General features: G+C 37.1%; 1 protein-coding gene across 1 annotated transcript in view; it reads left to right on the top strand.

Moving 5' to 3' along the window:
* The window catches only part of LOC131948648 (carbohydrate sulfotransferase 8-like), a 16,923-nt gene extending 1,426 nt beyond the window's left edge, over positions 1-15,497 (top strand). The window contains exons 2-4 of the mRNA XM_059310264.1: positions 8,638-8,771; positions 9,983-10,014; positions 14,463-15,497. Coding sequence (XP_059166247.1) covers positions 8,651-8,771; positions 9,983-10,014; positions 14,463-15,497 — 1,188 coding nt within the window. The 5' untranslated portion in view covers positions 8,638-8,650. The remainder of the gene's footprint in view (positions 1-8,637; positions 8,772-9,982; positions 10,015-14,462) is intronic.
* Positions 15,498-17,697: the final 2,200 nt, after the last annotated feature.

The raw sequence follows: 17,697 nt of genomic DNA, 5'->3' as shown, positions 1-17,697 counted from the left end.
TAAGTCATGTGTGCTATACATTACATAACATGACATGGAGGTGAGAAATGTTGAGGGGAGAGCAGTGGTACTGGTTTCCACTTTGTTCTCCTTGCTGGACCCTGCGGGCCATAAATGACATAAGGAGATGCTATCTCTGGTTGGCTGAGATCTAAGAACTAAGTCCATGCTACCAACAAAGAGATACGTTTTATGGTGGGTTAGATACAGGTGGGGGCTGGGTATCATGGGGGTGAGAAATTGTGAGGGGAGAGCAGTGGTACTGGTTTCCCCTTTTTTTTCTTCTTGCTGGACCCTGAGGGCCATAAATTACATAAGGAGATGCTATCTCTGGTTGGCTGAGATCTAAGAACTTAGTCCATGTTACCTACAAAGAGATTAAGTTTTATGGTGGGTTAGATACAGGTGGGGGTCTGGCTATCATGGAGGTGAGAAATTGTGAGGGGAGAGCAGTGGTACTGATTCCTCTTTGGTCTCCACCCTGCTAGACCATGAAGGTCATATATTACATAACATGCCACCCCAGGTTGTCTGAGATCTGTAACTGTAATCCATGTTACCTACAAAGAGATGGTTTTATGGTGGGCCAGAAACTGGTGGGGGCTGGGTATCATGGGGGTAAGAAATTGTAAGGGGGGAGCAGTGGTATTAATGTGTCTGTTTACTTCCATGCTGGACCATGAGGGTCATAAATTACATAACATACCACCCCAGATTGGCTGAGACCTAAGAACATTTATTCCTGTTACCTACAAAGAGATTAGAAGTTGTATGGTTGGTTAGAAACAGGTGGGGGCTGAGTCGGCTGTATTGCCCCTTAGGGGTAATAAGTACTCGTACCATTTTAAAAATTACCTTGCTAACATCAGATGACTGAATTTTTACTTTTTAGCAGGTTAGAATTGTATTTCTATTATTTAGACACAAGTCTGTTTAACAATTAATACATTTTGTGTTAACTATTCCTATACCAGTGTCATATTCAGTGGTCTAATAAATGAGAAACTTGCACATAGGGTTTCAAGAGCCACATAACAGTATCTGTTATAACTTTTCTAAACAGGCAAGCTAGTGAACAAAATAATGTATTCATGTAGATTTAGTTATTATCTAACAAATAAAACCATTATGGTAATGATCAGTCAAGTTTTACTCTGATAATGATAACAACTTTATAGCATTGTAAAATGGGACTAATGTCGGCCATTTTGTTTTGGCACAAATAATCATTGTGCAAAATAAACCGGGAGTGATCTCCCCTAAACTTTCTCGAATATTCTAATATAACACTACGTGGGATGTCAACTCGGAATATAGACATGATTTTTGTTTACTTAAACTTTTAAAAATAGAATAAAATCTAGTAGAAAAAAAAATTGCGCACCAAGCGAGCACCAAAACCAAATGTGCGTAATAGTGCGCAATATTATTAGTACTTTATAAATTTACATGCGTTTTTTTGAGAAATCGGAAATAGCGTAAATTAGTACTTCCGGTCAACGGAAATTACTCAAAATTTGATAGAAGGTAGAGAATTAGATCTTTTACTTACATGTGAAATTTCATTTATCTATCTGAATTAGTACTCAAGTTATAGGCTTTTGAAAAATTCAAAGTAGAAAAAGTACCACTTCCGGTTATCGGAAATTGCTCAAAAGTTGATACGGATCTACGATTTTGATATAATACTTATATATGAAATTTCATCAACCTAGCTGTAACGGTACTCAAGTAATCGTGTTTACACACAGACAAACACACAGACACACAGACACACACACACACACACGCACACACACAGACATACGGACAAGATTGCAAAATTATGTTTTTCCGTATCAGTGAGGTGTAAAACGTCGAGATTTGTAAAAATCTCGATTTTTTTTTTTTGCACGATTACAATACTTTCTCTATACTACGTATATACGAGAAAGTAAAAAATTCACCAAAATAAAACTATTCTAGCCATAGCTATAAAAATAGTGTTAAAATGTACAACAACCAATGCTCTAATACAGGAACAAAGAATGGGCTTGAAAAAACTCATTTGGTTTATTACAAAGTGAAGTTTCCCAAGTTATGTCTATTTGGAAAAAAAGTTCACAAAATGGTTTTATGGAGATGAGAAATTTTAGGGAAAGAGCAGTGGGATTAAATCCTGTCTCATCCTCTCCCTATTGGACCAAGTGGGTCATAAATTACATAAAATGAATCCTCTGCTTCTCTGTTATCAAAGAACAGCAGTGGTTGTTACCTCAGAAGTAGATTAGCAGTGTTATTGGGGGTTTTGTGGGGGTGGGGTGTTGATTGGGGCTTAATACCACACGGCTCTTAACGCCCTCATTTACCCTATAGATTTAGAATACAACCGACTCGTTAGAATCCGTTGCTAGGCCTAGAGTTAGAATGTTGTTAGATTTAGTTTTATTTTAACTTTTAGTTAGAGAGGTAGATTAGGGACCGTAATGATTTTGTCTAAAACTAAAGATTTTATTAGAAGAGTAAAGAAGAAGTTGTAAAGTCAAGCGACCAAGTCTAAAGAATTAAAGATTAAAGAACTTTAGTAATTAGATTCTACTTTAGTGTACTAGTTTAGTACTAAGTACTAATTTAATTAGGCCTAGGTTATAAGTCTAAGACTTAGACTCTAAGTTATAGGCCTAAACAGAAGTTATATTAACATTTTAAAATAATTATAACAAATCGTCAAATAGTATTATATTATTATTTACTAGATCTAGGGCCTAAGTATTTCATTTAGATTTTAGATCTAGATCTCTGATCTATGCCTAATTTTAGTTAGACCTAGATCTAGGTTTATATAATATTATAATAGGCCTACTAGATCTAGATCTAGATCTATATAGAAATCTAGTATATAGATCTAGTATTAAGTACAAAGGCCTATATATATATAGAATATAGACTATAGAGTATTTTCTTTTATAGTGAACTAGCATAGATCTAGTATTAAGTACAAAGGCCTATATATATATATAGACTATAGAGTATTTTCTTTTATAGTGAACTAGCCTATATGAATACTTTTATTAATATAATAGGTGTTAGCAGGGGCGTAGCGAGGGGGGGGGGGGGGGGGCGGGTGGTTGCGGACCGCACCGGGTGACACCATTTAGGGGGGTGACACCAAGGCAAAAAATAGCAAAATATATAGAGAAAAACTCGAGGGGGGGTGCAAATCGAAAGTTTGAGGCAGCGGGGGGGGGGGGGGGTTGCAAATCGAAAATTTGAAAGTTTGTCCCTGGGAAAGGTCTCTATGCCTCTGGGGGGGGGGGGTGACACCATTGAGTGCCGCACCGGGTGACACCCGACCTCGCTACGCCACTGGGTGTTAGTATTAGTTTAGTACTTAATAGCTACCTAGTATTTAAGCTAGATTTAGTAATAATAGAATAATTAGCTAGATTTACAATTGGCTAGACTAGTACTGTACTTCGGTCACTAGTGACAAGTCTATTACTATTACAGATCTACAAACATTTTGTAAAACAGAAACCTTTGGCCTTTAGTCTTAACTTTTGAATTTAGGCCCATACATTTTTCTACAGACTTTCTTTTGCTTAGAAAGTTTAGGCCTGATTAAATTAGTAATTAGGCCCTATGTATTAATCATATTATTATAGTTAATAAATAGCCCTAATTAAATTTAGGCCTATTTAGTAATAAAGACTTTGCCTTTATTCATTTTAATAAATAGGCCCCTATTTTAAATCAATGCCATATTTTTAAAAATAATTCCTTTTCCTAGTACTTTTTCTTTTAGTACTAGATCTAGATGTAGATAAACTAGATATTACACAGTGACAGTAGGCCAGACCTAATAACTGTAATTACTAATTAGTCGTCTGCTTAGTAGTTAGTCCTCGTACAGATAGTTATAGTTATATATATAGACAAGTTATAGTGTACCAGTATTACGAGATAAAAATTCTATATCTAGTAGTAGCTCTAGAAATTCCAAAGTTGATTTAAGCCCAAAGTGGGCCTAAAAATTGGATTAATCTAATAATTGCTAACATTAGGGCCTAATTAGTTTAATGATAATAAGCTTTGTTTGGCTTTGCTTTGTGTTACTGTCATTGAGCTTTTAATTTAACATTGAAAATTTAATTCCAAGATTTAAAAAAAAAAATCAGCAACTTCAATTAATCTATATAGCTAGATTCTAGATATTCATACTGTTGTACAAGGCTTAGGCCCTACTTAGTAGAAATTAAATACGCTATAATTACAGTATTCTGAATATATCACTCAGAATAAACAGATATGACTAAATAGGCCTAATGTATATTACATTGTTTTAGAATAATTTCTTTTGCTTTACAGTAAGCATGTATTTTTAGTGTCTGTGTACACTATTTAATATTTATTTTTACTGTTAATGAAAGTATTATTCCACAGCAGAGGCGTAGCGACCCTTCCCGGCGCCCGGGGACATACTTTCAATTTGGCGCCCCCCTCGGGAACAAATTTTCGATTTGCACCCCCCCCCTCGAACTTTTCATTTGCACCCCCCCCCCTCGAACTTTTCATTTGCACCCCCCCCCCTCAAACTTTCAATTTGGCGCCCCCCCTAAGGTCGGCGCCCGGGGACATATGTCCCCCCCCCCGCCCCCCCCCCCCCTCGCTACGCCTCTGTTCCACAGTTGAAGCATGTTCCACTTGTAATAATAATGTCATGTTTCTTTGACTTAGGCTAATAAAACAGTTGTGTGGTTAACACTTAAAGTCAGTGTCTCAAGCCAGTTACCCTTAATGTACTCAAGCCCTCAAACCACTTCTCTGGATTAGCAATTGTGTGCTCTAATGCTTGACCAATGAATCCCAATTTAATATTTGTATGTCATTGTAAAAATACATATTGATATATCCTAAATAAATCCTTTTATCAAGCATTAACATTTATTTTATTTGTATTGAGTGTTGTTCTTTGTGTGTGTGTTAGTTCAATAATTTTGAAAAGCTGTAGTGATTGAGGAAACTAAACAGTGTTTAACTTGCACATTTTATATGAAGCAAAACACACTGGCGCTAGACTGCTAACCCAAAAGTATCAAATTAAATTGAGGTTTAAGTCAGTAAAAAGTCCCTGAGTGCACCCAGCAATGAGGGGTACCTAACTCACATTAGTGAAGATAAAGGCATTGGCGGTAGTGCTGACCACATCATGGCTTCATATGCCAAAGTCACAGAAACAGGTGAACTCTTTGCAGTCTGATCCATGAACCAACAGGCTAGAAAAAGGAACTTTACAACTCTCACATTAACAATTACAATCAATAAACAAATTCAAAGATTAGGACAAGTTCAATTTTTATTAAATAAATTAATAATTTATTAAGTATTTACAGATAAAGGCACTTTATTTAACGTAATATTTGTCCCATAATTTCAGGGAATTTAATTTTTTTTCTTGCATCAAATATTGTAATTCACAAATTGCAGACTGAGAATCACAGATGAAATCTTCATTCTAAAACCCATTTTGATTTCCAATGTTTTGTTGATAGCCTTAGTTAAGGTTGCCTGGAACATGTGTAGGGTACTTTCTTCTGTGTTTACTAGATTTAATTCAGGTATTCTGAAAAATAGATATAGTCTATATTATATTTTTTTCTAGATCTAGCTAGTTAAAAACAGTGCTAAATTTAGTTAGTAACTTGTCTAGAGAAATCTAGATCTAGAATTATTTAGTTATTTAGTAGGCAATAATTATAAATAATAATATAAATAAAATTAAAATGTTGACATTTGTTGCTACTGCGAACCTATCTAGATTTGATTTAAGAAGTAGATTTAAAGTTTAGTTGACTGCTAAAGATTTAAAAAGTCTGCTACTAACTAGAGTAGTAGGCATTAGCTTACTATTATAGATTATAGACTCAGAGACCTACTCACTGGATCTAGAATTATAATTATTTATTAATTATCATACACTCACAATGTTGCATTCACTCTCTACTTCAGTAACTACGCTCAACTGAACTACATTAACATCCTCAGTAGTCTACACTTAGACTAGTCGTAGTCACTACTACTTAGCAGTGGCGTAGGCAGGGGGGGGGGGGTTAGAGGGGGTCATAACCCCCCCCATAGACCCCTGGGTATATATATATAAAGTATGAGGGGGGGTGCAAATCGAAAGTTGGATGGGGGTGGGTGGGTGCATATCAAAAATCTGAGGGGGGGGGGGGCGCAAATCGAAAGCTTGTCCCCGGGTAAAAATTGGAACCGCCCCCCCCTTGAGACTATCCTGGCTACGCCACTGCTACTTAGTAATAGTACTAAGTACTTACGTCTTACAAAATCAGATCTCTACAAACTACAAACACGCACTAAATCTAATCACTGTCATTTTTTATTTAGAGGGATCAGTATAGTTAAGGAAGTATAAAGAACAGATTTAGGATCAGGTAGATTGAGATCTATAACTATTACAATTATTAGATCTAGATCTAGTTGCAATATGCTTAAGTAAAGTGTAAAGTCGAACTTACTGATAAGCGTTTGTTTACTCTGTTTACCAAATCGTCCAGTAGGAGTAATGTCCCCTGGGGCTAGGCTTGCTAGGTCTTACATTTAACTTTTAAAAATAATTAATTTACTTACCGCCACAAAACTTTTCTGTCAGAATTGAATGCAAATACATTACTTTCCAACCATACGTACACTATAGACTTGAAATTTTGTATATGTTGCATATTGGGAGTTCATGATGAGTTTAACATGTATAAACTATTATTTCAGAAAACTATAAAATATTTTATAAATGTGAGCGGGTGAATGGATTATTTATTTTGTATTATTTTATTTGGGGCGAATCTGTGAGTGCATGGTGGTCCAATGGGGAACGGCCACGGGGTTCCCCCTTCCGCCCGAAGCGGTCAGTATAAATTGACCGCTCGGATGATTTTCTTTCTTTTGACCCGAGGCAAGATCTAGACAGGGTCGGTTTCTGTGTGGGCGCGTGGCGCACCTCACGCGTGGAGGTATTTGTTTTTTTTATACTTTATCTTTATGTGATTTGTATGAATGCGACTGCCGATGTTTCTCGTTTTCTTTCATTTTCGTCTAAAACGAGATAGTGGGCATCGGCATGTCTGGTATGCACGTGGTGTGTGTTATTCTGAAAGATTTAAAAATGTATTTTTGTATTTTCTAAACCCTTGGCGTGTGTTTTCGGACCACGTGGTTTAGGTCAGTGTGTTTAGGAATGTTTCCTAAACTGCTGCGAATGCGTGTGTGCATTTACTTGTTTTGCTTTATTATGATGTGTTGTTATTGTGGGTTCCCCACGATAACTAGGATTGGCTCAGTCAATAGTCGGTTGTTTTAGACATTAATGAGTATATTTTAGTTGCCTTGAGTTTTAGGTTGTTTAAAATTAATGTGTGTGCTGTTTCGTGCAACGTCATGTTGAGTATCGCTTGCTTGGTGTCTGCCTTCATTGGGGCCCTAGCGGAGTGTGTTAACTTTAATGTTATCAATATGGATGTTGTTTAGGTAGACCAATGGCTTCGGGCTGCTCCTTGTGTAGGAAAGATTGGTTCTACACTGAATTTGTTTTACACGTTATTTTTAAGTTGCTAGTTCTTGGTTAGACAGTGGTTAGTTGTGTTTTTGAGAATTGCTTTAGAATTGTAATAGTAGGGATTAGTTTTACTCGAGGCTTTAGGTAGATAGTAGTAGTAGGTAGCATTTTGAACTTGTGTATATATTTATGTATATATCTGCCATTACCATGCATTTTTCTTATGTTTTCCTTTTCTTTTTCTCTCCCCCCCCCCCTTCCAGTGAGGTTGCTTGTGCGACTTGGCTGGGTGTTTTGTTTGGTGTAAAAAGTTTGTTGTGTACGTATTGTTTTCTACGTAATGTATTGTACGTAAGGTATTGTACGTAGTGGTTTTACGTAGTGTTTTGTTTGGTGTGGACTTTTGGATGTCGAGAATGGATGAAGGGAGGTTTCCGTGTGTCAGGGCCTGGACCATCCTAGCCATCATAAGTCGGTGCAGCACCATCAAATAGTCGAACGCAATGTTTTGTTACGTTAAATTGTTTTGTATATATTGTTTTGTCCCGTCCAGTTTCTTAAGTTTTTATCTATTCTTTTTTTTGTGGGTTTTCATTGGTTCAATATTTTTCGTAAATAAATTTTATTAATTGTTAACGTTTTTGTTTTATTTTAGTAGTTTTTTATTTAGACTAAGGTTAGGTTCAGTGTTTCTTCCAGACTTTTTTCTCCGGGGGGGCACTTGAAATCTTCGGGGGGGCGGTAAACTTTCTTCGGGGGGGCGGACACTGTTAAAAGTATATTTTTTCTATATAAATTATATAAATTTCCTTTCGTTCGGGGGGGCGGTAAAAAATTTTCGGGGGGGCTTCGACCCCCCCGAAGAGATGCCTGGAAGAAACTCTGGTTAGGTTATTAACCAGTCTGGGTTTAGCCGGGCTTGCACTGACCGGACAGTAGTTAGTTAGATAAGCCTAGAAGGGTAGATTTAGAGATCCCCCACCCATAGCAGGGCTTATATAAATATAACGGAAGCTTGGCTGTTTTTAACATGTACTGTTTGTTTTAAGAAATAATGTAAATCAAATGTTTAATTATTTGTTTAGGAAATTTTCCGGCATGGCTTGGAGAATGGCGAGACGCCGAATGGCTAAATTCAAATGTCTCATGACTTCCTGTCTGATGTGTGGATTCCTCTTGCTCGGGACGATACTTTTTTTACATTTTCGCTTACCAAAAGGTAAAGTGGACAGTGTATCATCCAGACTTTTTTCTCCGGTGGAAATTTCCGGACTAAAATTTACGTGGGGTGGTGGGAAAGGGCGGACACTGTTAAAAAAGTATTTTTTCTATATAAATTCCATTTCGTTCGGGGGGGGGGGGGGGGTCCTAGACTTCCGAAGATATGCCTGGAATACACTCTGACAGTGTATCAGCTATGGGATCGAGAGGGACCGAGAGGGGGGGGGGGCACTTGAAATTTCCGGGGAGGGGGGGGGGGCGGTCACTGTTAAAAGTAAATATATTCTATATACATTACATTTCGTTACTCAACTACCGGTTTCTCATGATAAAAATAACTTGAGTACCGTATAAGTTGGGTGGACGAAACTTCACGTAGCCCTTCCCCCGAAGAGATGCTTGGAAGAAACACTGATTATATTACGATGTGCGATATTATTAGATGTGGTGGTATACAGGACCGTAAGAAAACAAGCCCGATGAATTTCGTTACTCTTTCTTATGTAACAAGTAACTTTGGAGAGGTTTTAATGAAAAGAGTTGCATTCTTAAAGACAAACAGCTAAATAAATATGTATCACTTATTGATATTTAGAATCACAGTGTAAGTAATACAGAAATGTGTCGGTTGTGTCAGGTGACTGGGGGAGGGGGGTATTTCCTAGATATAATAAATACTGTAAAGAATTGTGGTATAAGAAAATACTGAATTATGTAACATTTGCTATTGTGATTAAATTAACACATGTCCGTGTTATATAGTACTTGCATCATGCGCATAGTATAATCCCGAATAATTTATAATCCACGTTGGTAGGTGATCATTAAACGAATTAAATAAGTAGAAGATGCATGGAATTAAGAACGTACTATATACAAACCCATATGTTATTCAAATAGTCAAAAGGCTTGATATCATATGTCCTATACGATGCTGACCCATCGTTAGTGAAGAACTTAATGCAGTCCACCAGAGTTTCTTCCAGGTATCTCCTTGGGGGAACTCGCCCCCCTCCCCCGAAGAAAGTCTACCGCCTCCCCCCCTTCGAACGAAATTGAATTTATATAGAAAATATTTACTTTTACAGTGTCGTCCCCCCCCCCACTGCAATCCACTTTGTATTAGAAACATAACTGACGTAATATCATTAGTAGACTTGATTTTTTTTCTCAATTGTAATAAACAGTAAATGTTTTTCTTACATCCAGATTCAATACTAAAGATAAATTCCTTGGAAAGCGTAAGTATTTTTATATAAATGCGTGCCAAATCGGGTGGGGTGAGTATTAAGTAGTCTCCCCTAAACATCGGGGTTCATTCTAATACAGCTTAATTAACTGAAAGTGTAATAAATAGGCCTAATTATTAAAGAAATTAGAAATCTGCTTTATGTGTAATTTATATACTTTTTATATTTTAAAATTATTTAAAAAATATGAATTTGTTTACTAACAGCTTAAAAATCAAAATGAATTTCAAAATGGTAATAATGTGTTTTGCCTATACATTACTAAATAAAAATTTATAAATACATAAATGTATATACAAATATCTAATATATAAAGTTTAATTCTGTATGTAAAATATTTGTTTATAAAAATAAATTTGTTTGTCGTGGATACTTCAATGGATTTAAGTGTTAGATTTTTATCGTGCTCATAGTCTAAATTTATGAGTTAAAAAGTTACTATTGAAAGTCTTTAAAAACAATTTTCATTTTATATACTTAGAATAATAATTTTCAATTATGAACATTACATTAAATTTTGAAAAAGTGTATCAACGTTTAAAAAAATGTCTAAAATTGTGTCTGTAATGTATTGACTGCACAGTTAGTTCCCTTTAAAAAAAACAATTTAATCGGGGAAGAAAGAATTTACTTTTTATTACTTTGTTTTGGTGTTAAGAAAAAAAAATTACATAATTAGCGGGGATTGATTAATTGCAATGTCGTTGGTATTTTTAATACTGCCTTTTATTGATTCTATACACTGAACATACTGTTCACTAATTATTTTTTAAAATCAATAACGTGTAATAAGCCAGGTCCTACAAATCCTATATGTTTATTTCTTTCCATTTACGGATAAGCTTGGAGTATTATAATTTTGTTCACTAAATTGAAATAGGCGCGTCCGCCGGCGCCCCTGCACGGTTCCATTTGGCGCCCTGGCCTATCATGTGAGCGCTATGCTGCATAATTTCGTTTTAAACAGTGCGATAGACTATGGATAAGAAAGGTTACTATAGTCTTCAAGTGAATCAAATCCGGGCGTCCTCCGGCACCCCGACAGGGTGCTATTTGGCGCCCCGGGCCTTCCCGTGTACGCTATGGTACCTACGTTCGCGTGAGTTCAAAAGACTATGAATAAGTTATGTACTATAGTCGTTTACTAAGTTGAATCAGGCGGTTACGTCAGGGTGCGTCCTCTGGCGCCCAGACAGGGTGCTATTTGGGGCCCCGGGCCTCCCGTGTTCGGTTTGGCGCCTACGTTCGTTAAAGTGAGTGCAAAAGACTATAAATAAGTTGGGGTACTATAGTCGTTTATTAAGCTGATACAGGCGATTCCGCCCCGGGCTAGACTGTGAGCACTTTGCGTTTATGTTCGCTTTAGTGTTTTCTTTGTGTTTAGGTTGGGTTTGCATTAGTGGTTGCGTTTTGATTTGGTTCGTTTTTGTTCTTTCTTTTTTCGTTTTCGTTTGTGTTTTTTTCTTTGGGTTTGTGTTTGTATTTGTGTTTGTGGTTGGTTTTGCGTTTGGATTTGGTTTGTTTTCGTTTGCTTTTTCGTTTGTGTTTTTCTCTTTGGGTTTGTGTTGGTGTTTGTGGTTGTGGTTGGGTTTGTTGTTAGGTTTTTGTTTTCGTTTGCTTTTTTGTTTGTTTTTTTTCTTTGTGTTTGTATTGGTGTTTGTGGTTAAGGTTGGGTTTGTTGTTAGGTTTTTGTTTTCGTTTTTGTATTTGTAATTGTGTTAGCGTTATGTTTGCGTTTTGTTGTTTTGGTTTTGGTTGGTTGTGGTTTGGGTGGGCAATGCCGGGTTTATGATGATTACTAAACACACAGGTAATGGTCTTTTACAGAAACGTTTTTCACAGAAGCCAGAGCAGGGCCTGGCCGGGACGGCTAGTATAATATATATAGGCCTAGACATATATATTTATTAACATATGTTTTAGCATCCTTAAAACTTTCGTAATCTCTAAAATCATTGGACTAATAACAAGCGTATTAACTGCGAGAGTCCTGAGTACTTTTATATTTAGCAATAAACGGCGTGTAATCGATAGGAAGTGTTTGAAATGGTGAAGGGGTCTTAGACCCACGCCCTAGGTGTGACAGTTTGTGAACGTATCGATTCGAATCAGTGACCAGCGACTACCAAGTATCGATTTTGTATTTAATCTTTGACAAATAGTAGATCCCTATCATCGATTGAGAGATTTTTAAAAAAAAAAAAAAAGCTTTATAGTTATTAGTTGTAGATTTGGATTTTGATCCTTCGTATAAGAGTGCACTGATTTTATAGTTTACTAATTTTATAACGAACCAGGCGCAATTTGGCTCCACGAAAAAGATTTTCTTAAAACACATCTTCAAAGATTAATATTACACACAAAAAGGCATCTACACATACACACATATGGGTCTACGACAAATTCCCGAAAGACACTTGCCCGAATGCCGTTTGCCCGAAGGCCGATTTCCCGAATGGACACTTGCCCGAATGCGACAAATGCCCGAATGGACACTTGCCCGAATGCGACAAATGCCCGAATGGACACTTGCCCGAATGGGACAAATGCCCGAATGGACACTTGCCCGAATGCGACAAATGCCCGAATAGACACTTGCCCGAATGCGACAAATGCCCGAATGGACACTTGCTCGAATGCGACAAATGCCCGAATGCCACTTGCCCGAAGGCCGTTTGCCCGAAAAATGTTAACATTATATATTACCAATTAATCATTTGTAATCAATTTAAATTTGAAATTTTAGTAAACAATACATATCTAAACAAAAAGAAAAGAATAAAATAATGTTATATATTACCAGGCAGACATTCTTAATTAATTTGTATTTGCTATATAAAAAGTGTAAAAATATAATTTTCTTTCCTATTCATGAAACAACACGAAATAAAAATACCATTTTCGTTTATCTGAGGATTTTAAAATGACTTTTGCTTTCTTTATTAAGTAATCGCTTCAACACAATGTCTAAACAAGGTGAATTAAATGGAGATAAGACATAATTGACTACCTTTAGTTTTTAAATTCACCGCCTAGACCGCGCCTAGTTCTGTTGTGAAATGATCACCACACAAGTTAAGCATAACAAGTTAAACAAACAAACGCGCCTCTGTTCAATGTTGCGAGACGCCGCGCCGCCCACACCGTGTCCTAAGCGCTGTATAACCACCGCAACACTTCGGCTAAACAAGGTGTTTAAAACATTCATCAAAAGAATGTAGCGATACCGCCGCCAACATCACCTTATATTTATTAAAGAAAAAAGTTGTTTTACAGCAATTTCTGAGTTTAAAAAAAATTAAAGCTAAATTAAAAAAAAAAACTTTGTTTTTATGCTAAGAATTGTATTTATTATCAAAATTTCAAACTTGAATTGATTGAGAATGTCTACTTGGTAATATTATTTATTTTCCAATATTAACATTTTTCGGGAAAACGGCCTTCGGGCAAGTGGCATTCGGGCATTTGTCGCATTCGGGCAAGTGTCCATTCGGGCATTTGTCCCATTCGGGCAAGTGTCCATTCGGGCATTTGTCGCATTCGGGCAAGTGTCCATTCGGGCATTTGTCTAATTCGGGCAAGTGTCCATTCGGGAAATCGGCCTTCGGGCAAACGGCATTCGGGCAAGTGTCTTTCGGGAAAACGTCCGGCTCCCCACATATACACACATACACAAACATACAATTATACACCTACACATACATACATACATAATTATAAACATACACATACACTCAAATACGCACACCCTCACCTTATTTCTTTCTGCATTCCTTGGCTCCTTGAACCCCCCCCCCCCCCGCCCCATTCCCCACACCATAGATCCTGAACTTTTAACCTTTCGCACACAACCTTCTAAACATTTGTATACTGTTGAAAATTGACTTAGGGTCGTAGAGGATAAAAAGACCACACAAAAAGTAAACAAAACAGACCGTTGATGCCGTTGTGAAACGTGAAGCGGACACTTACACGGAAGGGGAGATAACATAAATGAAGCTGGGAGAAAATTGTCGAACGAAAAAAAAAATATTTACAAAGAAATATGTCAAACAAAAAATTTCTTATATAACTTTTTTCACATAAAAAAATAAAAGCAATTTTAATTTCCAAGGTAGTGATCATAAAAGTGGAATGTTTAATCCTCGGATTATGCAAATGATTTGCTGTAAACACGAACAAATCCAAGCAAGGTGTTTTGATTTCGCTTTTTGAGCCATCTGTCCCCTATACTTACTTATAATTACTACACAGATTGCTTATTACATTACTATAAAGATTGCCACCTTTGATAAAGCCAAAATTAACTGTCTAAAATAGTTTTTAAAAGACTCTAACAATAACGTTTGTTAAACATTAATTTTTGTTTCTTTTATATTTTTCAGCAGTTTTCATTACTATAACGATAGCGTTTGTTAAACATTAATTTTTGTTTCCAGTTCTCATCTCCGGACACGATTGAGGATATTTTCCAAAACCGGAAGTTAAGCGCTCACCATGCGTGTGAGTCCCACTGGGCCTTGAACTTGGGAACCAACGTGAGCGCCTGGTCGATCTTCTACGACAGCCGGATGAGCATGGTGTACTGTCATGTGGCCAAGGCCGGATGCACGTTCTGGGCACGTGTTTTTAACTTCCTCAACCAGACGGAGTGGAGCCGAAAGTTCCAATCGCCGTTTGACATCAAGCGGATAGACGTTCACAACAGGTCGTTGACCCCGATTCGAACCTGGGCCGAGGTTAAACCGCAACTTCCGGTGACGTCTAAGAAGTTAATGTTCGCCAGAGATCCCTACGCGCGATTGTGGAGCGTTTACTTGGATAAATACTACTTACCAGATTTTTGGGAGCGGTTGGAATTCTCCTCCAATATCTGCCACAACAACGTCACTTTCACGCAGTTCCTGGCGTTCGCGATGACGTCAGACGACAACCACATGAGCACGGTGGCTGCCGCTTGCAACCCGTGCGAGTTCAACCCGGACTTCATCGGAAAGATGGAAACGTTTTCGCGAGATGCGCAAGAAATTTTAAAACGTTTCAACTACAGCTGGCTTTTAGACGGCCTCGACTTTGTCAATTTTACTGTGATAGAAATCGAGTCAATACTTTCAAACTATTACCAGCTATACAGAGACAACTCTCTCCATAAATGTTTATCACAGAAAGACTTATCCAGAAGATTGTGGAAAGTTTTTCAAACCAACGGTCATATTAGACCGACTTTCCTTTTCCCCGAAGATCTAGATGATTATTCTGAACACAAAATTTTAACGCTATTAACAAAAAGTGTGAGATCGAATCCGCTCAGGGAAGAGGACGCCATCAAACAAAAAAGATCGTATCTCATTGAAGCGTACAGCAGTGTACCTGTAGAGTACATTAAAGCGATTCAAGAAAAATTTAGAGTTGATTTCGAGATGTTTAATTACGATGTGAACCCTCCGAAGTCAATAAATAGTGATGTTTTTTAAACCTGACTCTAAAGTCTTAAGACAACGTGTTTTTTTTTAACTCACTGCAGCAAAAAATTTTCAATCATCTTAAGTTTGGAATTTGAAATCTTCCATAAAAGACTTTGGTTGTTAAAGACGATTTCTTTCCCAAAATCTATTTCGCCAACGTCGTTACTAAAGGCCACACCCTAACACTCTCCCGTAAAATAAAGTTACACAGTACCCCCTCCCCCTACGAAAATATAACTTCAGGAAACTGTTACCTAAAGATTAATTAATCAACGGTATTTTCATTAAGACTTTCAGCTCCTAAGTAAACTAATAGTCTCCGTCCTGAACAGATGATCCAAAGGGCAAATGAAACGGAGTTCATCTTTTTCTTGACCACGGTATATAAAGAGAAAGTGTGGTCAGCACTATGCCCAGCAGCCACAAATTTCCCTAACGTTAGCCAGGTTGCCGTCTGAGCTTGAAGAACTCATGGACGTCAAACCCGCTAGAGTCAAAGATCCGAACTCGAGACCTACGAGTCGAGAGCTCTACAACCCGACCACGCATACTCTGCGTCTCCAGCGCCCTAAACTAAACTTTTACTTTTTTTGTGAAGAAAAGAAAAGGTGAGGGGGTAAAGATCTCAGCTAATATGCAAATATAGTTTTTATGTCATCAAGAAAAGTGTGTTTTACTTTCTTATTTTCGTTTCATTTAAAAGCTTGTTTTTTTTTTTTTTAAATTGCCACACATGATTAGCATCATAAAAAAAAATCTCATACAGTTTTGCGCATTAAAAAAAATTACAATCCAATGCTATAGGGCTGGTAAGTAGGTCACCAACCAGTTCTATGGCTCATATAGGTTTTATTGAGCTGTAGAACTGGTTGGTGACCTACTTACCAGCCCTATTAGAAAGAAAACACATTAGTGATATCTTGTAGAAGTGTATTCTGCCAAAAATAAATAAATCCAGGAACCCTATTGACTGGAGCCATATTGTAGTGAGTCTTTTAGTCGGAGCTATTTTTATCTCGGGCTATTATACATGAAGCAGAAAAAACCTACCGCCTGACTGCGCTCGCATTAATTTTATCGCTGTGGGCTGTGGCCAATTAAATCACTCGTTGAAGGTTAAAGCAGTTTCCACGATTTTTAACAAAAATCTGTTGCAGACTAAATTTTCCGATTAATCTGATTACTTTCAAGTCAGGTAAACCGGGCTTACAAATTACCATTTTAAGAGTTTACGGAATAGCGGCGAATACGTTTAGAGCTAGACTAGTATTTAGAGTTAATGTTGGATTTGCGTTAACGTTAAAACTAGTTTAGATACCAGTGTGATGTAATGGGTATGAGTGGGTGTCTTCAACACCCACGTTTTTTTTTTAATTGTCGTTCGTAACAAGAAACATTCGTGTCATGAAACATTCGTAACAAAAAAAATTCGTAAGCTGGAACGTACTAACCTAATTTGTTCGAGACATGAAATATTGGTCACCTAAATGGCTCAAACCTTGAAAGTCTTTAATCTGTAATGTTCGTAAGCTGATATGTTCGTAGAGCGAAACGTTCGTTCTCAGAGGTTTATTATATTTTTAAAAAAATAAAAAAAAACAGTAATGATCAGATGATTAAAGTAACCATAGATATTTATTGTTATAGCTTTGTTTTTAAACTTTAAAAAAAAATAAGTTGTCTTAATATTTGCAATTTATTCCTGTTGCTAGTGTGTTTTAGTAGTGAATTTTTTTAAAGACACGATAGTGCCAATTATAAGAACACTTGGCATTAAAGACTTGTAAATACTTGGATATGGCGTCAGAATGTCAATCGGCAGTGTGACGTCAGAGTTACAGTCGGCTGTGTGACGTCAGAGTAACAAACGGCAGTGACGTCAAGAGTTTGTTCAATCATGACGTAATGAACACATACGATTGTGTTGGCATCACACGATGAGAACTATTTGACATACATGGTTCTCCAGGGGGGAGGGGGGGGGGCTCTTAAGATTACCAGTGGTGGCACTTCAATTTTCCGGGAAGGGAAGGCGAACGCTAGTTAAAGTATAGTATATATTTTTATGTGTTATGTATTTTTTATTTTATTCTGGGAGAGGGGGGTGGACGTGTCTCCCCATCCCCCCCCCCCCCCCCCCCCCCCCGAGAGACGCTACATGGTATTAGAAATAACTTTTGTGCAGTAATTCTATACATATGGATTTTTT

Source organism: Physella acuta, unplaced genomic scaffold, assembly GCF_028476545.2.
Source record: "Physella acuta isolate Inbredline_101_S28 unplaced genomic scaffold, ASM2847654v3 ptg000655l, whole genome shotgun sequence".
NCBI lineage: Eukaryota > Metazoa > Mollusca > Gastropoda > Physidae > Physella > Physella acuta.
Note: the sequence above shows the minus strand (reverse complement) of the source record. Positions and strands in the feature narration are given on the sequence as shown.